At 38.1% G+C, this 23,706-nt stretch overlaps 4 protein-coding genes across 4 annotated transcripts; 3 read left to right on the forward strand and 1 right to left on the reverse strand.

Annotated features, from left to right (window-relative positions):
* The first annotated feature begins 728 nt into the window (after nucleotides 1-728).
* On the forward strand, nucleotides 729-6,270 carry LOC113734733 (condensin-2 complex subunit H2). The gene is made up of 11 exons (XM_027261390.2): nucleotides 729-1,141; nucleotides 1,238-1,337; nucleotides 3,120-3,226; nucleotides 3,303-3,445; nucleotides 3,522-3,960; nucleotides 4,049-4,221; nucleotides 4,295-4,468; nucleotides 4,576-4,665; nucleotides 5,102-5,203; nucleotides 5,304-5,462; nucleotides 5,659-6,270. The coding sequence occupies exons 1-11, from the start codon at nucleotides 949-951 to the stop codon at nucleotides 6,040-6,042; spliced, it is 2,064 nt and encodes a 687-aa protein (XP_027117191.2). The 5' UTR covers nucleotides 729-948; the 3' UTR covers nucleotides 6,043-6,270.
* Nucleotides 6,271-8,122: 1,852 nt separating this feature from the next.
* Nucleotides 8,123-9,814, reverse strand: LOC113733935 (RING-H2 finger protein ATL2). The gene has a single exon (XM_027260185.2). The coding sequence runs from the start codon at nucleotides 9,458-9,460 to the stop codon at nucleotides 8,552-8,554; it is 909 nt and encodes a 302-aa protein (XP_027115986.1). The 5' UTR covers nucleotides 9,461-9,814; the 3' UTR covers nucleotides 8,123-8,551.
* Nucleotides 9,815-13,783: 3,969 nt separating this feature from the next.
* LOC113734900 (uncharacterized) lies at nucleotides 13,784-14,849 on the forward strand. The gene is made up of 2 exons (XM_027261669.2): nucleotides 13,784-14,007; nucleotides 14,180-14,849. Exons 1-2 carry the CDS (start codon nucleotides 13,921-13,923, stop codon nucleotides 14,657-14,659), a joined length of 567 nt encoding a protein of 188 aa, XP_027117470.1. The 5' UTR covers nucleotides 13,784-13,920; the 3' UTR covers nucleotides 14,660-14,849.
* A 4,063-nt stretch (nucleotides 14,850-18,912) lies between these two features.
* LOC113734513 (epoxide hydrolase 1-like) lies at nucleotides 18,913-21,868 on the forward strand. The gene is made up of 3 exons (XM_027261094.2): nucleotides 18,913-19,588; nucleotides 20,983-21,224; nucleotides 21,341-21,868. Exons 1-3 carry the CDS (start codon nucleotides 19,112-19,114, stop codon nucleotides 21,609-21,611), a joined length of 990 nt encoding a protein of 329 aa, XP_027116895.2. The 5' UTR covers nucleotides 18,913-19,111; the 3' UTR covers nucleotides 21,612-21,868.
* The last annotated feature ends 1,838 nt before the right edge of the window (nucleotides 21,869-23,706 follow it).

Consider the following 23,706-nt stretch of genomic DNA (forward strand, 5'->3'; position numbering starts at 1 on the left):
CTATACACGCTGTCAGTGTATACACTATCACGATTGGATGAATAATACGTGAACAAATTTTGAATTTCAAATTCAAATTTTACACGTGTCATATATATAATGGTGATAGTGTATATACTAACAGTATATATAAGATTAATCATCAAAATTAATTTTCATCGTTTGTATCTATGGCTTGGAATTTTTTTTAAAGACTCGCGCCAGGATTTATAAATCACACGGACAAACACTTTGGAAATATAGGGATAATGAGATTAAATAGCCATAAGTTTGGGAAAAATAGTGAATAGAGATAAATTTAGGAAAAAATAGCGGATAAAAGTAGTTACAACATCTCTAACACTAAAAAAAAAAAAAAAAAATCTCTACAGTCTAATTTTCTGTATTTTAAAATCTAAAAGTTAGACAAGATATTATACTACATTTGAACAACTGTTTTCATGTCAAAAGAAAACGTTGTGCAACTCAAAAGGATACTTGCATGCATCTTTGCCAATTTCTGGGAGTATTCCACAGATGAAATTGAGCGGGCCCCAAACAAGTTTTGGGTCTGGCCTCCTATGATTGTTGGAACATTCCATGCCAGCCTTTACTTTTGAACCCACAAAAGAGGATGGACATGTACTTCTGTCCAAAAGCAAAAAGGGCCAGTAAGCCCAATTACACCTGGGCGGGAAAAATCACCCAAAAATTTTGAAACCTTTCACGCACTAAAACACTTCAATCTACACACACAACACGCCAAAGTTCCAAACACTCTCTCCTGTATCTAGGCTTCATCCAATTTAATTTTCCTCTTCATTTCTTGGTTAAAAAATTTGGGAGTTCCAAAACTCCATTTTTTCAACAACCCAGCTTCTAGGTTTTCTATCTTTGACCCCAAATGATGAAATTTTGATGGCAGAAAAACCCGCCCAGTAATGGACTGTTCTATTCGGTCGATTGAAGATGAATAACACTCAAGATCAACAACCCGAGTCCACCGGAATATTTCATTCGGTACAACCTCTTCGTGACCTCGAATCAAATTGGGCTGTGGATTTAGCAAAGAATCTTTCGGAATATTTGCTTAAGATCTGCTCCGGTGAAATTACCTCCGACGACCACGATGTTCCTCAACTCTCCGTAAATTTTGCCGAAGGTCTTGTCAAATTTTGCTAATAATAAGATGAGGGTTCTTGATTATTCCCAAATTCTGGGCTGATTTTGATATTATGTTTTGGGAATTTTGTGTTAGCTGCTTTGCTGCTGCAGGGTTCGGTGCAAGTGTACAGTAGAAAGGTGGAATATTTATATTCTTTGGTTTTGCATGCGTTGGAGTTCATTTCCCAGAAGAGGTTTGGTTCCTTAAGTCCATTTATACATCTTTCATATATTTACTTCTAGTAGACTATTTTATTTTATTGACAAACGGAATTATTGCAATATGTAATAGGACAATACATAATTATGGAGTAAAGGTTGTCAATTGGCATTTTAAGTTTCTGGATTTGAAGTAAAGTTTCAAACTTTGTTAGTTTAGTCATCTGGGGATAGGAGATTTGCACACAATCTGTTAGCCTTTCCCTTGGATTGGTTAGTAGGGAATCGAAGTTAACGTCCTTGGTGTTTGTCTGTTTTATACTGTGTTGACTGTAGCTAAAGTATTGGCATCTGGAATTCTGCTGAAACAACGAGTTTAGGGACTCTCAATGTGACAGTTAGGCTGTTCATTAAGGAGGCATAACAATTAGCCGCTCTTTAACTGGTGACTTAGTTGCAATGAGCTACATTTTTTTCTATAACTTATATATTTATTATTTCAATAGGGTGATTTATCAGGTGTGATAGCTGGTTAACCTTCTTAGAAATGAATGTTTATGCAACATTTAGATTTTGTTTGCACATGTGCTTCTGGTTTCAGTCCTCCATAGTGTGTCAATCTTATAATAATTTTCCGTAAGTAATTATTTTCACACTGACAATTTGTTTAGCTTTTCACTGTTAAAAAAGAATTTTTTTTTTTTTAAATTTAACTTCTGTTATGTTTGTCTATGAACAAAGTATGCAGCTAGATTAATCTTTCTTTCAATTTGATAAAAAAAGCTAAAAAATTAAGTTAGTCTTGCTACTGTTCTTCATTTGGAAAATTCAAGCCTTTGGTGGAATTGAATGGAGAATTTTTAGACATTTGCGTGTCAGGAGCATGTGAAAGCTGTGGTGTAATGATATAATCTAAGACTTGCATATATTTAAATTTCTCGAATGAGTTGTTAGCTGTGGCATTTGTTTACAGTAGAAGTTCTTTTTTTTTTTTGTGAACTGGAGAGAAACTCTGCTCCTTTAGTTAGATAAACTCAAACGTGGTTTTAATTGATTGAATTTCATGGTAATCAGTTGTACAGCATAACACATTTACCTAGAGGAGAAGAAGAAAAATATGTTGTGCAGTTTTTTGATGTAAAACATATGCCATAGTGTAACACTTATGGTTATGCGAGTTCTTTTGGCGACCTTTAAGTTAATTCCTTATGATTTGGTTTTTTTCCACATGCCTTCCCATAATTTCAACCAAATTAGTGAACTCTGTTGAAAGTTGGATTCATGAGAGCATTGCTGTTCCTAAGATAGTTTTATATAATTGTTATTTTATGTTGAACAATGATGAGCATATGGGGCCGGGGAACTGAGGGGCATAACAGGCAAATAGTCCTTAATTTGGGCAGAACTGCCCCATTAGTGCCGCGGAAGCGTCATTAAAGTTAAAGACTCATGATTTGAATTGCTTCTTTCACATGCTCATGTGTCTGCTAAAATTTCTATGGTATGCCATTGAAACATTGTCATCTGATTTAAGCATTAACTTAAACATTAAAGATTTAGCACTTAATGGAATATAAAAATCGATTTCTTTAAAAGTTGGATACCATTAGATTTCGTCCTTAGTTTATGGTTGACATGTGCAGTTCTGGTTGCATTTATAAGTACTCATTATCCAGGATCAAACTTCACTAGTTGTTTAAATGGATAAGGAAATTTTTGGCAAGAATGAGATATTGGTGAAAAGAGATTTGCATTTGCAAAATTTGTATAAGTTACCAATTATTTATCATTTTCTTTTTAACTTCTTATATGAGTAGTTCACAAGAACAAGGAACGAGTGCATCAGCCCAATCAGAAGAAAGTGGTTTAGAGGCTCCTCATGAGGAAGAAGATGATAGATTTTGGGGCTTAGATGACATTCCAGGTATGTTGTTTCTTTTTTATCTTGTTGTGATATGGTTGCAAAACATCTCTTGGATTAAAACTTTTCTGTGTTGCAGTTGAAGCAAAGAATATATTAGATAGTGTGAATGGCAAAGATATACCAGCACATCATTTTGTGAGACCCCCTGCAAATTTGGTTGTCCTTGAAGGTGATTGCTTAGATGCTATTGGAGATGCTGGGGAACTAGAGTCCTATCTGGTATTTGTTAAGTATTACGAACGTGGTTTGTCTAAGGATGCTCTCATTCTCAATACATGTCATTTTGTGCTTGCAGCTAGCCACCAATGATCTTTTCCAGGATTTTATTTTGTTAGACTCATCTGATGCAGTAGCAGTCATCGACTTCTTGAACAGTCAGAGTAAAGCTGGAAAACTCCACAATGATGTCTGTAGAGGAAGCTCCTTGAACTGTAAAAGTTGCAAGAGCTTTCAGTCCCCAACCAGACGTTCTGGGGGTACCGGCCACAAGCTGTCGGCTCAAAAATATCAAGATGCTGAAATCAATCAGTCTCCATTGGTCGATCATGGTGTCAAATTGAATGACCATGGTGTTGGGTCTTCTCTGCCTGCCTATGATTTTCCTGGAGATGACGGTGGTCATTTCAACATGGAAAATGAGTATGCCGAATCAGATGATTCTGATAGTGATGATCCATGGAAACCTCTCAATCCCCATGAACTAGGGAATTTAAAAGTCAAGCCTTATAAAAGAGGTTATTAGACTATTCTGTTGCCATTCTTGCTCTTTTCCTGTCTTAAATAAACGCCTGATTTGTTAAATTTTCATTTTGTTCCAAGCAGTCAAAGTGAAAGGAAAGCTGGTGGCCAATTGGCGGAAATCTGATCCTCTGATGGCAGAGTTTCCTCTTGCAAGACAAGATGGTCCTAGTTCAGAACTCGCTGAAATATGGGAAGCAAGATGCTCCACCTTACAGAGGCCAGCAGAACCACATTCTCCTCCACTCTTTGAGAAGGTTGGTTTATCTGTGTTATACGTTTTGCTCTGAGTTGGACTTCTTTTCTATATTGACAAACCATTGTTTGCAGCTGCGGCAATCATTTTTTGTTCGAGGGAGGAACACAGAATACAATGCTGTTCCTAATCCTAAAGAGAACAACACAGATGATGGATATGACAGTGAGGATCCAGGAAATGAGCCGCCTGATTTTGACATGCCAGAGGATACATACATTTATGAAGATGTACCTCAGCAAGATAAGGTTAGGCAGGCTGTTGATGTGCTTCCATATTTGAAACTTGTATGTGTGGTGAAATGGTGGTGTTGTGCACATCTAGACAAATGGTTCACTTTTCAACTTTTGTGTAGCATGATGGTGACATTCACTTGGACCGAGATGAAGGTTATGAAAATCCCACTTCTCATGCAAGCCTTGAAGATCTTTGTCGCTCCCACTTGGTAAGCCACAGAAACGCTTCCTATCTCAGTCAGCTGATTAAAGGTTGACTTCTTATCTTGGTTGTCACTGTTTAGTGTGAGCATGTCTGCTCGGAGGAGGTCATATATTTGAATGGGTAAACAATGTATTTGGAGGGAAACACAGAAGCTCAAAATTCATATTGTGAGATAGGCACTTTCTTAATCTTTTCTAGTTTTCAGTTTCTCTTGGTGCTGCCGTATAAAATTGTGGTTTGTATGTCTGGATCTCGAAGAAACTGCATGCGTTTCTCAATAGTGATTTGAATTGTACAATGAAGTGGGATCACTAGGTTTTGCCAAAAGAAGTTCACAATGCCATATTCAAGTGTTGAACTGTAATTCCTTCTCATGCAGAAGTGTCTTTGAATTGTCTAGGTGCAATATTGACTTAGTGAAACTATATTGATATCTGTAGGATTCTCTCCTTGCTAGTCTTGCTGAAACTGAGAAACAGACGGAATTAGCTGCTCGGGTTTCAACATGGAAACAGAGAATTGAGCACAACTTGGAAGAGCAAGTTTGTGCATACCACATGTCTATAGTTATTTGATATCCATCTTTCTACTGGTATTTCCATAACGTGCTTCTGATGCGAGCCAATATTGACACTCTGACAGGACGCGCGGCCTCCATTTGATATTCATCAGTATGGTGAAAGGGTTATGGATAAGCTACATATGGCAGGAGACACCGGAATTTCCATGTCTTTTGCTGATGTGGTCAAGGGCCAAGAAAAGCACGATGTTGCTCGAACATTTTCTGCTCTTCTTCAATTGGTAAACCCTTCACTTTGGACTTAGATTATCTTGCAAACCGACGATTCTAACCAATTTCTAATTAGGGCGTGCATGAGAAACTTTCCCACAAGAATTCTGGTTGAGTTGGAGGAGTAATTTATTTGGATTCGTATTTTATATAATAAGGATGAGGTGGCATTGTCCTAAATTTCGACCTTCTCATCTCTACGAACAGGTGAACGATGGATACGTGGATTTGGAGAAGAGTGGGGGTGATGGTGGATCTATCTGTTACACGGTCGGGAATCCATTTCTCGTCCATCTGCTCCAAAACGAGAAGCGAAGTGATGTAGCACCGCCTCAACTGTCAAAGAAGAGAGCTAAATCTCCCAAGGGTCCTAAAGGGTGCACTAGAGGTGAAAGGCACAAGAAGCCTGGTAAGGAAAACTGCCCCGTTGCAGCAGACATACCAATACCATCTTCAGTATCCACCTCGACTTGTAGACTCTCTGTAAAACTGGGACAGCCTGGTGGTGTCTCGAAAATCTGTACTCCTGAAGGCAAAAAGAGGCGAAAATCGCGCTTGGTTGAACCGGTGAACTTACATCTAGCAGGATAACAGAGTGAGAATGTTATACTGTGGACCTTAACAGATCATTTGCTGAATGGAGTGTAGTAATGTAGAAGACAAAGGTGGAATTAGAGCTGTAGTAATTCTAACAGTTAGTAGAGAAGTTGATTAGCTAAAGCTGATACCTAGAATGTACTGTACTAAAAGATGATCGTAATTTGTAACATATATTATTATTATTATTATTCTTTAGACCCATTCTGCAAATAAAATCAAATCAAATCAATTAAATTAAATGCCCTTAATGAAAGCCTCACATGATTGTGGATAGAAAATAAAATAAAATGGTGGGAAGTATTTGGAATTTTGAAGAGTTAAAGAACTCGTACGAGGATCGATCGGGTGGCTTATTATTATTGTCCTAACTCCGCACGTAAACCATCTTCTCCGTGCAGTGTATTTCAACGCAGAAACGTGACCCTTTTTTTCAAGCGTGTTTTCTTTGACTGAACTAAAGTTTACGGTGAAAGATGGTGGATCCAAGTGGAGCTCGTTGAAAATTGTCAATGCTGTCAGGTGACAGCAGAAGTCATCCTTTTGAAGTAGTTGAATAAAAGAAGACCCTCAGAAGTCATCCTTAGGATCTAGCAGGCTCCCTCGTGGAGGTTGATATCCCACGTCGGAGTGGGAGGGGGGGGGGGAAATTTGGGTGGTTAGTATATAAGTCTCCTGTGAAATTCTCAAAAGTTGCCGGTTTTTATGGATTCCCACAGGGTTAAGATTCATAGAAAAACGTCCAAAAGTCCGCTGACTTTGACAAAAAAAAAGAATAAAAGAAGACCAATAATATCTTTTCCTTTCTTTCTATCTTTTATTTATATATATAAAATTGGAATTCAGCTTGGGAAGACCTGCCTCCACGTTGAAATGCCGATGAACTGCTTGCTTTAATCGTCTTATTGCAAGTTCCAGGCAAATGAGTTACGTTCCTTATTATTCCCACTCTCTCTGGTCTCCTGATGCTAATGCTGATGTCAGTCAACGTTTGTAGTTTGAAGCTGGTCAAGGTCAAGGACTGTCTCAACAACTTTCCGCTTGTTTGTTTGCATTGGAAAGGAAAGGAAAGGAAATGTCTGGTGGCAGTTTTGGCTTTTGCTGCTTTCACAGCTTACTAAAAATTCCCTTCGCTAATCAGCAGCAACTAATAAGAAAAACAATCCCAAGCTGGCATCATCCCTTAAAATTAGTGTGACACACTTGCAAAGAAGCTCAAATCCTTCGTTCTATTTTCTTTTGTTAGTCAGAAGGTGAAGAGAAATTACGCGTGCGTCACGGGAATGGAAAACTTTTATCTTAGCCCACTTGGAATCTTGATTTATTTCTTCACCTTTATAATTAAATACTACTAATATCAGAAGGTGCACCCTATCTAATCTGTCACGCATAACATATAGGCTATCGAAATTTCTCCAATTAATGGGACAAAGCGAATTCTATAGGCATAAACTCTTGTACTCTATATATATATATATATATATATATATATATATATATATATATCCAAAGGCATTATTAGTCCAAGTCAATTTCCATGGAGCTGTCCAGCATTCTACGTCAACAAACAATCAGAGATTGAAAGAGTAGTTCCAAGGCTTGTAATCAATTACAAAGCCTTCAATAAAGCCCTTCGATGGATCAGATATCCTATACCAAACAAGAATGATTTACTTCAAAGGCTTTATTCTGCCAAGATATTCTCAAAATTCGATATGAAGTCAGGATTTTGACAAATTCAAATTCGTATCTCAGACAGATACAAAATAGTATTCACAGTACCATTTGGACATTACAAATGAAACGTGATGCTATTTGGACTTAAAAATGCTCCTTCTGAATTCCAAAGGATTATGAATGAGATATTTAGTTCTTATTCCTCATTTATCATCGTATATATTGATGATGTCCCGATTTTTCAGAAAACATTGAACAACATATATATATATATATATATGCATATGTATATTCCAATCCGCGTGTGTAATATTAACATGTTCGAGTTTAATTTTTTCTTTTTTTTTATTGGGTGACACAGAAGAAGTGAATTGGAGAAAATATAAAGAAATTAGAATTGAGAATTTCTAATATTTGAGTTTGAAATCTCAATCTCAATTATTAGATCAAGAACTTGTTGTTGAATTTGATTACAAGAATGGCCCATACTTTCATTATCTATCTAAATATAGATCAAAAGACAAAAAATCTCATGGTGTCCAAGTAAAAATCGGCCAAATGTAATGTGCTAAAATCAAATAATTGAATGAATAATTTAGGACTGGTGGATTACACAATATAGAAGTCTCGCCGTCAGCAGTAGTAACCCTAACCCACCATCCTTATCTATTTACAGGTCAACCATTTCAGTCATCCACCAGTCGCCACGCCTACTCAAGAATTCGCACTGCATCGGGCGGCTCTCCAGATTTCTGACACTGGTCAAAATATCTGCTTGCGATTTCTCCATACTGTTCAACTATTGCGGGACTGACACCAAGACCCCTCACCTCGGGGTCAGCACCCGGCTCTGAGTCAACTCAGCCGGTCCACTCTCCAAATCAAACTGAGTCGGTCCCGAGCTGCAACTCGTTCCCGCCCCACACGGCGTCGCAGGTGCTGTGCCGGGTGTTTTTCGGCCCATGCTCAGTATTCTCTTCAAAGACAACAACCGAGTCCCGGGCGACCTAAAACCGTGACTCGCGGGTGAACTCAGCGGCAACTCGGGCTCGAACGCACTCCTCCTCGGAACCTCGATTCTCACAGCCGTCGAATCCAGCCCCTTCCTCCTCAACCCCAGCGACGCCGTAGAAGAGCAGTCTCCCTCCTCATGAACACAAGCCGGGCACAACCCGGAACTCAAACCGGGTTCAATCCTGCTCCCCTCCGGTTCAACCGCGGAATTGCTCGCCGCCGGTTCCGGAACCGGTTCGACCGCAGCTCGACAAATTGGGCAGGTGGAGTGCGAATGAAACCACATATCAATGCAATCAGCGTGAAAAGAATGGTTGCATTTGGGCAACAGCCTTCCCTTTTCATTCTCCTCAAACTCCGATAAGCAGACGGCGCAGTCCATCCCCTCCGGCTGAGTTTTCGGGCTGTAAACAAAAACCGGAAGAGAAGCAATCACGGACGGTTCAAGGCCGCTATTGGGGGCCGGGTGAGCAGCGGGATTGTTGTCAACGTAAAAGACGATGTGGGCTCTTCTGTGACTGTTCAAACGGCTCCTCCTGCGGAGGAGTTGGCGGCGCCGTTCGCGGAGGAGGTACCACCGGGCGTATAAATGAAGGGCGACCATCAAAACTACGACAAGGAATAAGATGACTATAGCACTGAGCATTATTTTTCCGCCCATGGCAAAGTCTTTTGGGTTTGGTGTGTTTGGAATACGAGGAACGGAGTGATCAGCGTCCATAATCACTACTATTTTTTATGGGTTTTCGAGAGAATTAAAGAAAGGAAGGGGAAGGGTATGCTTAATGCAGAAGGAATGAAGGGGCAGAGGAAGTGAAGGGGATTATAAGACGATGAGAATTGAGAGAGAGAGAGAGGGGATTAGGAAGGTTCTTGTTGGTTTCAGTGAGACCAACTACGTGGGAGGATGAGTAAAATTGGAAGTTGAAAGCGCTGCAGTAGGAGTAGGCGCCAGTGTTGACGCGGGAGTAGTTGAAATGACGGTATTGGACACAGGAAGGGTTCTTGTCATGGGTGAATGTGATGCGGTTTGGTAAAGGGCTGCTACCTCGTAGTTGGAAGTGCAATAGGTATTGGAATGGGAATTGGTTGGGCCATGGGAAAAGCCGTGTACTAGTAGCTTTCGATCAGAGCCAAGTTCAATCAAGCTTAAGTGACGTATATTAGTACATCATATAATTTTACACTTGGGATATCTCTATATATATATATATATATATACATATGAACAATTTGCATATATATATATATATATATATATATGCGCGTGCACGCACGTGTGTTTGTGTTAAAAGCTTGATGAGCTTTCAATCCCTCTTGCATAAAGCTCAAATTCGAGCTCTTCAAATTATTCGAGCTGTTTCAAGTTCTGAGGGAGTAATTGATCTCATCTCGTTTATACTGTACTGGCAACGTAGAAGTGCGTGCAATAGATTCCTTCCCAGGTACGGTTGTAAACAATTAAAAGCCTATTTCTTGCTGAATTCAGGACCCAAAGGATTACTGATCCAACAAGTCAACTGCAACACCGTAATGGTTAGAGAATTAGATAAGTAAAGGTCCAATGTGTTGTAATATGGAGTAGTAATGACCTTTTTAAAAACGTATAACTCGTATGCGCCCAAAAGTACTGTTGAAATTATCCCCAAAAAGTCAGATTATGCATGGGAATGTAGAGTTAGATTAGTACGTGGACTTAAAAAGTATGACTTAGGAGTATTAAAACTAGGAAGTAGCAATGGGTGCCTTTTCGCTGTGGCTTGTGGCTTGCCAGGCTGTGCAGTACTATTTGCTGCCTGCCCCCCATATGATGGAATTGCTTGGATTCTGCTGAGGCAATGGTTATGATTGTGAAAAGGACACAACAAGGGTGGCTTCTGAAATTGGCTCTCAATCTGGATCTTGCGAGTCTGCGATCAAGTTAGGGTTGGAACAGTGTGCGATCAAGTTAGGGTTCTTGGGCTTTCTGGAAGGTGTATTTGTGTTGTGTTGAGTGAGATATTGACAGAAATTCAAATGGGCTTTTTCTGACATGGGATGCCTGAAACTAGCAGTTTGAGATGAGAATCATCATGTAGAGCATTGAAGTTTGTGGTAGTGAGTATTCATTACTAACTAAATAATTGAGACATTGAATAATTGGCCAATGTAGATGAGACTTGAGAGACAGACTTGAAGAGTTTTTTCGGTGGCTTTTTAAATCCGAATGGAAATAGAACAGGGGATGCAGCTAGCTCCCCTGGTCAAGCACAAAATGGTTCAGCAGTTTCTTCTTATTGTAGGAGAAGAAAATAGGAAAAGGGGATGATGAAGTATTCCTCTTAGTAGCCAAAAAACGACTAGGCTGACATATCAGATAATTGTTCTGGATTGTCTTTATCATAACCACAGAGAAGGAAGAAAATTTTTAAGTACTGGAACCACTAGAGGGAGCTCAGGTTCCATATTGTGAGGATTCTAATGGATTGATCTCATTCTTTAGTAGTAATCTATCTTGCTCGTGCTCATAGATGAGGCAACAAGAACATATACCATATGCTAAAATTCTCCTTTATCTGTTCGAGTTTCAGATAATATATATAGCCAAATAGTAAAAAGTAGTAGTAGTAACTTGATACTCATGCCTTCTTTTTGTTACCTATGAGTTTCAAACGCACTAGCATGCCATCAATGCTACACTGACTTACTGCACCAATTTTCATGATGTAGCAATTACTGCAGTAAAACGTACGCCAAATGAAAAGATAATTTAAAAGTAAAAGTATTAATAAAAAAATCCTCCCTCCTTTTTTTTTTATGACTGACGTTTAAGGTTTTACACACTAATTAAAAAAATATTTTCATTGCTTAAATCTGTACACTACTTTCCTTTTGTACCCTCATTAATTACTAGGGTTGTTACAAAGAAAGAAGCAATAATTACTAGGAGTAATAATTAAGAACCCTGTATTGGAAAAGAGAGATAAAAGGATAAAATTATGAAAAAAAAAAATTAATACTGTATGGGGATAATAAAACGACAAATAAAAGTACACTAAAACAAATTTCTTAAACGTCAGTTATAAAAAAAGGGAGGGAGTATATCTGTAATATAAACAAATAATTACGTATTATTTCACACAAACAATCCCTATCCAAACACTAAATTTCATTTCTCAACTGCAGCAACTCTACCCAGTAAGCGGGCGGCAGCAGCAGGAGGGGCAGGTAAAAGCCTCATGCATCCCCAGTGACAAATCATAGTCTAGCTTTCTACTTGGCACTTTGATGTGTAGTTGAGGAAGAAGACAACTCATATAACTCCACTATTGATTTCTGATGGCTACATTTTAACTACGTTGTTGTCGGGTGAAAACATTAAAAGCACACTGCACCCTAGATTATTGTTAATTTCTCTTCAGCCGTAGATGTGGGCTAGGACACAGTAAGTTACAAAACCACCACCGCCAGTGCCAGTGTTATTGGCCACTGGCATTTGGTCCAGTGATCATCACTCTCTTTGATGATACTCGAGATCAGAGATTCTACTCTTGTCTCCCTCAAATTTGTCACAATATATGGTTGGTCTTAATTGACCATTTTCCCTTACCCCTTCCCCCTAGATTAGGTTAGATTAGATTATAAAATATCTATCGTTGCCGATTAAAAAAAAAAAAAAAAAAAAGTGCCAGTGTTATTGTGCTTAGTTTAAATTTACTCACTCAATCCCGCAAAACTTACTAAATTTAGTCATTCTCAATTATGCTATTTCCACCATACTTCAGACGCACTCCTAATGTGACCAAACAAGTGAAGGAAATTTTATTATGGCACAAGTAAGCACTTTTATTATGGCCTAACCTCTTGTGTTCGTCCTGTCCTGTCTAAATTTGGAACAAGACATTTTACTTGAGTCCGTTCATGTACACCTATCCCATTTCCCATGGTTCACATCCGGGGAAATCCTACACGGAAAGAAGAGAAAATGCAAACGATCGAGGTTCCCACACACGCCAACAAGTGCTGATTAATTCAATTGCAGTCCTAGAAGTAGCAAGAATTTCGGTCAAAGTATAATCAGAGTAAATTATTAGACACGCTACTTGTCAACAACAATGATGTACGCTTGCAAAATTCAAAGTGAAATTATAGGGTTCACTGTTTGGTAAACTCAGTTAGGACTACGAATAAGCCAAATTGGGTCGAGAATTGAAATTTGATTTGATCGAGTTGAGTTTCGATTTAATTTTATCAAATTCGAATTCAAATTTGATCTTGACGAATTTTTAATGTAAAACTCAAATTCGAGATCGACCTCGAATTCGAATCTAATTGAGCTTGAGTTCGACTCTACTTGATGTTGATCAAATTTGAGTCGAATTTTGATCGAACTTGCAAGCAATTTGATTCGTTTACTACCCCAATCTCTCAGTAATAGACATTGAGGGCAATATATATATATATATATATATGGAGTTTTGAACAGGAATCTATTTTTAAGGCTGTGTAATCAATGACTAAATTGTAAAAATGTTGCACAGGTATAAAGTGCATGATTCTAGACAATAAACGGATGCAGAATGTAGATATATTTATGCTTACAGGGGACAGTGACAGTAATCCTACAGGAGAAAGAGAATTCACATGGCAAAGTTAACTGTACCCAAATAAAGAAAAGTCTCAATATTAATTAGCCTTGTTTAGATTGCATTTTTTAGAATTTTTTTTTTTAGAAAATTACTGTAATAATTTATTATATATAAAAAAATAATAATAAAAAAATATAATCACAGAAAACATGCAATTTTCCCACGTAAGATGGCTGTCCAAACGCGGATGTGTGGGAATAAGTAAACTACATGTCCAGCCCTAAAAGCATGGAACAATAAATGCATTACAAATTTAGCGTATAAAATAGGGAGTCCAGACTCCTGGGCACTACCAAGATGCGCGCGAGGCAATTAGCGTTACGGTCAAGATTGACTACTAGGGTAGGGTAGCGTGTTCTCATTCTCAGCATCCATCCAACGGTCAGTCCCACCTTGAGCCCCCCTACTTCACATTTGCACCAATGTTTACTACTCCCCATTTCCCCCGCAAGAACTCCTCGCTCATCCCATTTCTATAATTCTATTCTTCAGTGCACCAGCTCAAGGCCAAGGCTCTCCTGCTACTTCCATCCCCCACTACAAAATAAAAAAAATGTCAAGCAAGTCTCCCATTTTTCCTGTGTCAGAACCTCAACACTTCAGTGACTATGGCTTTGATCCTCAAATTGATTACTTTCAGGTGCTCTTCATACTATCCATTCTCATTTCTTAATTAGTTTAGAATCCAGGTATTTACCTGCATAGTTAAATGTGACCCTTTTTCGCCCAACAAGTTAGAGAAATGTATAATTAAGAAGCATAATAACCAATCTTGATTCTTGTTTTCTTTTTTGCAAATTTTAAAAATGCAGGTGTTGGAGGAAGCTAGGAGGCACAAGAGGGAGACTTCGTCAAGATCCTCCTCATCCATAGCCATAGACGCACTACACTTCAAGCTTCAAAAGCCCATCTCGAAGGATGACTATTCATCGTCGAAGAAGAAGATCAAGAAGAACAAGAAGCGGTGGTGGAAGAATGCTCTGCTCTTCTTCAGCTGGAAATGGACTTCACGCCACTCTGAGAATGCTCTCGAGTACGGGGTCCACGGTAGACGCGCCATCAGGGCATCAATCTCCGGACCCGTTTACGTTACCGAGAGTAGAAGTGGGTCCTCCACTCCTTTCCGGACAACCAGCCGCCCGTCCTCCGGTCCACTCGCCGGAACTCTGACTCCCGCAGACAAGGATGAGGTGCAGATTCCCTACATTAGCCTTAGGGAGTTTAACATGGACCATCAGCACCAGCAGCATAGTGTGCCAACCTCCGCCATGCCCATATATTTGGTCACATAAGGGGTTTTAAAAAAAAATGTAAAAGCAGAGGACGTATCATCAATTATATCTTTAACATTGTGGTGGGGTTTTCAATATATTTCTTGATACTTGTTGGGGCTTATCTTTAGCCTTTTTGAAGTTTGAGCCCCCACCCCCACCTGCAAAACTACCCTTGTTGTTTTAGTGAAAGGTGCGTTAATTTCGTGTAGGTTGGACTTTGGAGGAAGTATAAAGCCTTCCTCTTTTTCTGTTTCATGTTGGTTATGGATTGCTTCTCATGACATTTTGTGGTTAATGATGAATTTCTTGGTGGCATGTCCTTCCGGTTTTGATTTGGTTCAATTTAAATTTTGTTCTGTCAAACAAAGTGAAAAGCAAATCTTATGCTTCAAACATCTGAAGTAAGTTCTGTTATACAAAAAACAAAAGGGTTTTTAGTTGGTCTAATGGACTAGAGATCGACGACTTTCATGGCTCGACAATGCTCCTATACTCTGAAATGAATCTTATGGTGAGTGTTCATTATTCAAAAAGAAAAAGAAAAAAAAAGAACCCTCATCAGATATGCATTACTTGACACCAAAGATTAGTTTTTTAAGTTTAGATTCCAGTATCTAAATAGGAGAGCTTTGGCATTTGCCTCCTACATGTGATGTGAGTGGATGTGCAATGTTCTTTGTTCCGAGGACTCATATCTGTTCCTGTTGGGCCAGCCAATAGCTGCATTCTAATTGTTCTTTTGTCTGTTATTTGATGAACTTGTTTGTATCGAATGCTTCTTGACTGGCTGAAATCCTAGGTAACCGTTGGCTATGGTGGGGTCAAATTGCAGTTTATGTTATAAACTTTCGGATCAGATTACTGACTTTTAAGCAAATTTGTGCAATGTGTAGTTGGACATGGCTGCTTTTTGGACAAGTATCCTATTCAACAAACGTAATTATTTATCCGACAGCTAAAGCACCAAAAGCCGATGCTGATGCATCAGTATCAGATTAATGCGCCATGTGGATAGATGATTGTACAGAATGTTAGGTAAGTTCGTTAAAGGGGTGGTTTAAAGTTTAAGCAATGGCTTTTGGAGAAAGAACTTTCATTCTTGTTTTGTGAGCCATCATTGGATAATGGACCAATACTGTGGCAAACGGACCCTTAACTCGGTGATTACTCCCCTTTTCATTCTCTTTTTTGGAAATTGGAAATGTAAATCCCAAATCAACTATTGCATTGTACCAATTCCATAATTAAAAGGGTACAATAAGAAGAAGAGAAAAAGATCAGGAGAATAATAGTGCTCCGTAATTAATGTAAATCAAATTGCATGGTACTATTTATTATATTGTGGACAGAAAAATGTAGTGGCAGGCAATTGGGTGCAGGTGGAACGCTTGATCTACTGTTTCAAACCGGAAAGGAAAGCTCCAAATTAAATCAGTCAGTCCAACCCAAAGCTGAGGCTGGGCCGTGAGCATGTCTAGACATGTCAATCTAGGGTTTGAGTTGGATTAGCTGATCCAGATCTAAACTCATTAAATTGAGTTAGACTCGCATTAATTTAAGACTCGAGACTTTTATGGGTTTAAAAAGTAAAGTTAGATCCAGACTCTCATGAGTTTGGAATTCAATGGACGTCCACGGATATTTTTCTGAACATACAGTAAAGAACTAAAGTAAAAATATTCTTAAAATATGTATTTCAAAAATAACATAAATATTAGACCAGGTGATGTTTTCTTAGGTTAAAAAAGTACTGTTATTTAATCAGTTACGAAATCTTACTGTATTTGATCCAATAGCCATAGAATATTGTATCATTTTATAAATTTACTTATATATACACACACACAGAGGTTTTAAGGAGGATTTGATTTGAATATGTACTAAAGAAAAACATATCATATTCAAACTCACAACTCTCTTATAGGGTTTGAATTTGGAAAGAATTTGAATTTGAGAAATTAAACCCTAACTCTACCTAAATATATTGGATTTGGATTAAATTTAGATAAGATCCGATCAATTGACTTAGCTGACCATAGAAAATTTTGTTCATCTCTCTCTCTCTCTCTCTTTGTCTTGATGGAGGGCAAATAAATAGGCAACTTGGCATGGATAGCAAATGGTAGTAGAAGAACTAGGCAAAGGACCTAAATAGGAGAGCTTTGGCATTTGTCTCCAAACAACCAAACGGTGGCTTGGCAGCTGCATTATGATTGTGATTTTGCAGGCACATATTTGCCATGAATGTGAATGTGATGGTTCCACAAAGCATGCAGTTTATGAGGCGGCTGTTCCCTGTTGCTGTCGGAGCTCTGCTTAGATTTCAATTTTTCGAGCATTCCAATGTAACGTGGGATGTGTCAGCCTTCTCACGAGCGAATACCAGTCAATGTCGGAACTCCGAGTGAACAGATCTTTAATCCTTTGTTATGTTATCGTTTTTTTTTTTTTTTTTTTTTTTGGTCGAAACAGAAAAGAAATGCTAAAAGACAAGGGATATATATATTTTTTACCATGTTGGGCACGAGATTTGGGCTTCTGCCGGAAGAATTTAAGTTCAGACATATATATGACTGGGCTTACTTAGACTGCGAATTACACTATGCTTGGGTCCAGTCCATGCAACTTGAATCACAAGCACTATGTTCTTGATGGAAAAACACGAAGACAGTTGTGAACAACCCACAAATATGAAAACCGGTCATGTGTGTTTGGATTGCCATATTTTTTCAAATAATACCGGGCAGTGCCGCGCATCACGCAAGTATTTGGTGCTTGTAATAAAAGAAAATTTTTTATTGAATAAATAATAATATATTCTAAAAAAATATTAGTTATCAAATAAAACTAATAATAATATATTCTAATTGCAGCATACACATATACACTTTGTTTTATCAATACTTTTACAATTTTATTATTACCAAAAGATCCCTACAGATATTAGTTGAAAATCGTCCAATAGTAGACATAAGTTGTTTCAGATAAAGGAATATCCTCCAATAACTAGTTATAGCAACGTATTAATTGCACAACGTGTTAATATGTCTTTATGTTAATTACACAATAAAAACCACACTTTAATTAAATGTGTCTATAATATCATTTAAGTAATTACAATAACACATAAACTTATATGAGTTGTCTTCGATGCAAAAACAATTGTAAAATAATTTCATATTCTATAAATACCTAGATGTCTGCCTAAATCAAAACTTTAAATGTACCAAAATGAGAGCATTTCGATTTATGAAGAGGAACAACCAACAGAGAAAGACTTAGATTAGTCGACTAATGAGCAGAATTCGAATAGATAGAGGCTACTCCTTTCTAGCATGCGATGGATTGGCTTTGTAGTAAAAAGCATAGACAAAGGCACAAAGAGCATAGAGTATCCCGAAGGGCAAAAATGTAATTGTGAAAACTGATTGAAAAGGCTAATGAAGTCATTAACCACATGTCTGCGCATTAAAATGTTGTACAACCTGCTCAACCAATTCGGCACATCAAATTTCAAATCACTAAATCAGTGATGTCGCAAATGGAATTCTCAATTCTCCCCCGCTTTCAGTCCTTGGAATAATAAACGTAGGGTGGAAACTGAAAGCATTCGGCTTTGCCCCACCAAACGCGAGCTTCAAGACGCGGCCCACCATTGTAGAAAAGAAAAGTTGAGTCCTTCTCTCGTCTTTTCCTGTTCTTGCGCATGCCAGAGCATTCTTTTCATCAATAACAAGAAATCCATTACCCATCTCTCAATCCAAGCATAAGAGACTTGACCCCTTCGTCAACCACTTCCAATTCCTTTTACAAAGCTAAAATTTGTTCGTGATTTCATAGTATTATTGTGTCTTCCTCCTCGGAAAACCAAGTCAAAGCGATATGTGGGAACTGGCATGCAACATCAAAGTTTTACTAATCGTAGAATGTGAGTTACACGAGTAAACCTAAGTTAATGCAACCTTCATAGAAGCATTTGACAAGCTATAATAAATACCACTGAGTTTTACAGAACTACATTTTAACTTGTGCAACTACAATCCAACACGTAAGAATTCATGAAACAAGAAAACGTGTTCAATTGATCCAAATACAAAAGAGGAGTACATAGTAGCTTTTATGGACACAGCCAGTATGACTAGATTTTTTTTGGTAAGAAAAGGATAAGTCTATCATGTTCATCAAATCAAGATATCTCAGGTGCATTACCACTTTTTTTTCCATCGAGCACCGACTTATCCGAATTCGACCCGAGTAGCGTCTGCAGAATCTGGATAAATATAAAAGAGTGCAGGACGTAATGGAGTGTGATAAGTATAAAGAGCTCCCGCATTGCCTCTTTCATAGTCTTAACAAAAGAGTGCAGGAATCTCCCTTATTCCCCTTCTTCTTCTGCGATAAATATAATCAAGAAAGTGCCCCAAATCCTAACCCCTCCATAATTCTGTGTAAGGAGCAGAAAGAAAAGAGATGGAAAAGATAGAGCACAAAAACATAGAAGTAAATGGGATAAACATGCACGTAGCAGAAATAGGCCAAGGCCCAGTAGTTCTCTTCCTTCATGGCTTTCCTGAATGCTGGTACACCTGGCGCCATCAAATGTCTTTCATGGCATCCCACGGCCACAGGGCTGTGGCGCCGGACCTCCGTGGCTTTGGTGGCACAACTGGCGCACCTATTGATGACCCCAGCAAGTTCACCACCCTCCATGTCGTGGGAGATATCATTGAGCTCCTGAAAATTGTTGCACCAGATGAAGATAAGGTGTTCTTGGTGGGGCATGATTGGGGTGCAGTCATGGCTTGGGCTTTGTGTTTGTATAGACCTGATAAAGTTAAAGCTTTGTTCAACATGAGCGTCAGTTTCGGTCCAAGAAATCCTAAAAGGAAGCCCATTGAGACCTTGCGTGCTGTTTGTGGTCCTGACTACTACGTTTGTAGGTTCCAGGTGTGTAACATTCAATTTTTTTTTTCATGAATATAGGAATACTTCTTTCGAGTTCAAAATTCTTAGCTGTAGAATATAGAGATGCAGATGCACGTTTTACAATGTCTCTACACTGATTTGGTTGCTAAATTGTTTCTTTATTAGATACCATCTATCATTTGAGATCCAAAATTTTCTTCATGTGATCTTCCTGATTCACAGACAGATAAGTGCTGTGAGTATCGTTCATTATCTGAGCTGATTTTAGATTTGAGTTAAAAACCCTCTTCATTCCGTATTGTTATTTTGTTTCCCCAGAAACGATAGATGATGTTATTAGATTTGTGTATGAACTATACACGTAGTGAGCAAAGGCTCCATTAGAGCTATACAAGTGCCTAGAAGCACTGAGGAAGTAACCACTTCTCATCAAAAGGCATGCTTAATGCATGATCACAAAAGTTAGTTGTTCTAACACTAATATCATTCCTAGCTAGAACAAATGAGCATCTCACAAACATAGAGCTTAGATCCTGAATATCCTCTAGATGGGAAAACAGTCTCATATCTCCAGTCTGGTTGGTTTCTATCATCTTCATCAGTTGTCTCTGTGGGATGTCAACTTCAATCCTCCTTCACTGCTATTCCCTTGCTTTGATCATGGCAAGTTTAAGAGCCACAGCATTATCCATCAGGCTGTTCCCTCCACTGAACTCCTTAAGCGCCCACTGAGCTATCAACTGATTGTTTCTATTCATTGCAAGTATGCCAACTCCCATTTGACTATCTTATCCTTGAGTTTTGACAGCAAAACTGATGTGAATTTGGTTCTCGCTGTCTCTGCAATCATCCTGTATTGTCTCAGCTGCTGTTGTTTCTGGCATGCTCATCGTGTTCTCTTTCGCATTTGCATCCTGAAATTCTAGCCACTCCATTTGAGCTTCCTGGATTATCTTGATTAGCGGTCTTCTGCTTTCCTGGAAAACTTTCTCATTTCTTGCCTTCCAAATCTGCCAAAGAATGTTAACAGTCAATGCTATATGTTCCATTCCTTCAGGTCTACTTCTGGCATCTGTTAGAACATTCCACCATCTGTTCAAGTTCCCTCTTTGGTCTTCAATTCCATCCCATGTCACTGGTGATAGCTTCCATACTTCCTTTGCATTTCTGCAATGAAAGAGAAGGTGCTCCACCGTTTCTATGTCTTCTGCTATAACAAGGTAGTTGGATTAACTTGTAATTAAGATCTTCAATGACTATATACAATCTGTAAGATAAAACAACAAAACGGATACAAGTCATACAACTAAAGATTTATGGCCGCAGTTCTGTGTGCACAGAGAGTTATACTATTGGGTGTATATACCTATTTGTTGGCTTGGTATCTGATTGACAGGTCATTTGGTTCTTTTCAGGAACCTGGAGAAATAGAAGAGGAGTTTGCCAAAGTTGGAACCAAGAGAGTTCTGGAGAACTTTCTTTCTTACCGTGCTCCTGGTCCACTTTTTCTGCCAAAGGGAATACTTTTCGGAGATTCACCTGATGCCCCTACAATTTTGCCCTCTTGGTTATCTGAAGAAGATGTTGCTTACTATGTTAACCAGTATGCGCAGAGTGGCTTCACTGGAGCTCTGAATTATTACAGAGCACTAGACATGTAAGCCTAGAGAATCCTGTTGATAACCATAGTTATATTTCTTGAGCACAGAATACTTAAAAATGCAACAAGTTTTGATGGATATGTTTGTTGTTTTGTGCTCCGCTTTGGTGCAGAAATTGGGAACTGACTGCACCGTGGACAGGGGCTCAGGTTAAAGTGCCAGTCAAGTTTGTTGTTGGGGACCTGGATCTGACCTATAATGCACCGGGCACCAAGGATTATCTCCACAAGGGAGGGCTTAAAAAAGATGTACCATTCTTGGATGAAGTAGTGGTGATGAAAGGGGTTGGCCATTTTTTGCATGAAGAGAAACCTGATGAGATTAACAAATACATTCATCAATTCATCCAGAAGTTTTCTTCCCCGAGATGTTCTCTGCTGTAAATATCCTTGTCCTAAAGGTCTGTCTTGTTTGCTATTTCCCTTATATTTTGTGGTTTTTTTTTTTTTTTTTTTCCTGAAAGTGTGTTGTTGTGGATGTTCATTTGGGCATAGTCTTCAAGGTGGCCGGCCTATGGAAGAAATTTGAGATGTGCTGAAATTAATAATTGTATTATATCATGCCTTTACATTTTCCCGTTCCCCTCTGAATATGCACACTCTCTAGAACGATTGTGTAATGGATGTTCATTTCTTCACTCTACCAATTGTCCAATGTATCATATCCTTTTTTTTTTTTTCTCTATATCACTGTCACCTTTTTCATCTTTCCCTAGTTTGACAATGAAATCCACATAATTCATCATTGCTCTAGCACTCTTAGAAATAGAGACAAAATTCTACCTTTATAGTAAAATCACAATCAATAAATAAATAAAAGAGAGAACCAATAAGTAATTGCTAGACTTTTTTGCTTAACAAACATAATAGTAACTTCTTTATATTCCAACTTTCAATTTCATATATATTTTTTTCTATATCACTGTCACCTTTTTCATCTTTCCCTAGTTGACAATAAAATCCACAGTTTGCACCTTGTTAATTTGGTAACTTCAATTGGCTAACATTTGTAAAGGGTAAAACTATTGGGAAAAAAAACAAAAAAGAAAGGGTCTAAAATTTTTATAGTAATAAAGAGACAGAAAAACAAAAAATACAGATAAAGTTTAGAGATGGTAAAAAATTGATAGTAGTATGGTTGGCAATAATGGAGCGTGATATTTGGTGAGAGGGAGAAGCAATCGTAAGAGAAAAAAAGAGAGGAATATGAAAGGGGGAAGTAAGGAGGGGCTAATTTCTCAGATTATTTGTATTTAAAAAAAATATCCGCCAAATGCACCTCTGACATGGGTTTTTCTAATTGTATAGCGGCCGTGCTGAGTCAGCACGGACGCATAACTAAAAATTCCACCCAAATCTTCTCTGCAAAAAATTTAATGATGCACAGTCGGTGTCAGAGGGAACGTGCTGACTGGGCACGTCCCCGGCTGACAGAAAACTGACTCGTCTGTATATGAGTCAGAGGGGACGTGCTGACTGGGCACGTCCCCGCCTGAAAGAAATCCGACAGAGTCTGCTCATGTGTCAGAGGGGACGTGCTGATTGGGCACGTCCCCCAATTTATTTTTCCATTTCGAGTGGTATACTGCCTGGTGGGCAATACTAAAAGCGCATCAAAATTGCAAACCTTTCATTCACGCCAAATTTTCCTACCAACCCACACTAAGGGATACTTAATTGATTACGATTGATTCAGCCCAATTATGAAAAAGAATATGGATAATTTCACGAACTTCTTTCAAGATCTATGACAATTGCAGAAAGTTCCTCTCCAATTTCAAGTTACACCCTCTCTTTACCTGTTTCTAGTAGCATAAAAATCCAATTTGATATTGTAAGCCAAATATGCCATCTATTAAACTTTGTAAACAAACCAAAAAAAAAAGAAAAAATTCCTTCTAAAATGGCATGAGAAAGAAACGCTGCACAATCTTCTATCTTTAGAGAAGAACTGTAATAAACTTCTCCAAAATATCTAGCATATTCAACATAATAACATTTTCAAGCAATTAGTTACCCTTTATAATTAAATAAACAAATGCACAACCATATAAAATAAAAGTCATCATATTTATTACAAAAGTAAAGACTAAATTTTCTAAGATACATGTGCATTTTTGTATCAAAATTTCAACTTTGAAAGCCTATCTTGCTTTTTAATTTTGATAATTGAAACTGGGCTAATTGCTCTGATTATTGCCCACAAAAAAAAAAGGTCGGAACAATGTTGTTCTGACAATTTGGCAGTAGAAAACTATGCCTACCGGGCTGAGTCAGTCCGGTAGACAAGAGAATTCTTTTTTTTTTTTTTTTTTTTTAAGGTTTGAGCCCTGCAGCCTGTAGCTTACTTTAAAAAAAAATAATAAAAACTTATGCTATCGGTAGCCTTTGTGGTTAATTTTTTTTTTAAGCTCAAATGTATGAAAAAGGTCAAGATAAATTTGCTAAATTAATTATTTTTATCCCTAAAAAAAGTTTT

This window comes from Coffea arabica, chromosome 3c (assembly GCF_036785885.1).
Source record: "Coffea arabica cultivar ET-39 chromosome 3c, Coffea Arabica ET-39 HiFi, whole genome shotgun sequence".
NCBI classification, from domain to species: Eukaryota; Viridiplantae; Streptophyta; class Magnoliopsida; order Gentianales; family Rubiaceae; genus Coffea; species Coffea arabica.

Coding starts and splice junctions, on each gene's coding strand:
- LOC113733935 (XM_027260185.2), bottom strand. CDS start 9,460: ATGGACGCTGATCACTCCGTTCCTCGTATTCCAAACACACCAAACCCA.
- LOC113734513 (XM_027261094.2), top strand. CDS start 19,112: ATGGAAAAGATAGAGCACAAAAACATAGAAGTAAATGGGATAAACATG. Junction 19,589..20,982: donor ACTACGTTTGTAGGTTCCAG/GTGTGTAACATT, acceptor GGTTCTTTTCAG/GAACCTGGAGAAATAGAAGA. Junction 21,225..21,340: donor TATTACAGAGCACTAGACAT/GTAAGCCTAGAG, acceptor GCTTTGGTGCAG/AAATTGGGAACTGACTGCAC.
- LOC113734733 (XM_027261390.2), top strand. CDS start 949: ATGAATAACACTCAAGATCAACAACCCGAGTCCACCGGAATATTTCAT. Junction 3,961..4,048: donor AGTCAAGCCTTATAAAAGAG/GTTATTAGACTA, acceptor TGTTCCAAGCAG/TCAAAGTGAAAGGAAAGCTG. Junction 5,204..5,303: donor AGCACAACTTGGAAGAGCAA/GTTTGTGCATAC, acceptor ACACTCTGACAG/GACGCGCGGCCTCCATTTGA.
- LOC113734900 (XM_027261669.2), top strand. CDS start 13,921: ATGTCAAGCAAGTCTCCCATTTTTCCTGTGTCAGAACCTCAACACTTC. Junction 14,008..14,179: donor CTCAAATTGATTACTTTCAG/GTGCTCTTCATA, acceptor TTAAAAATGCAG/GTGTTGGAGGAAGCTAGGAG.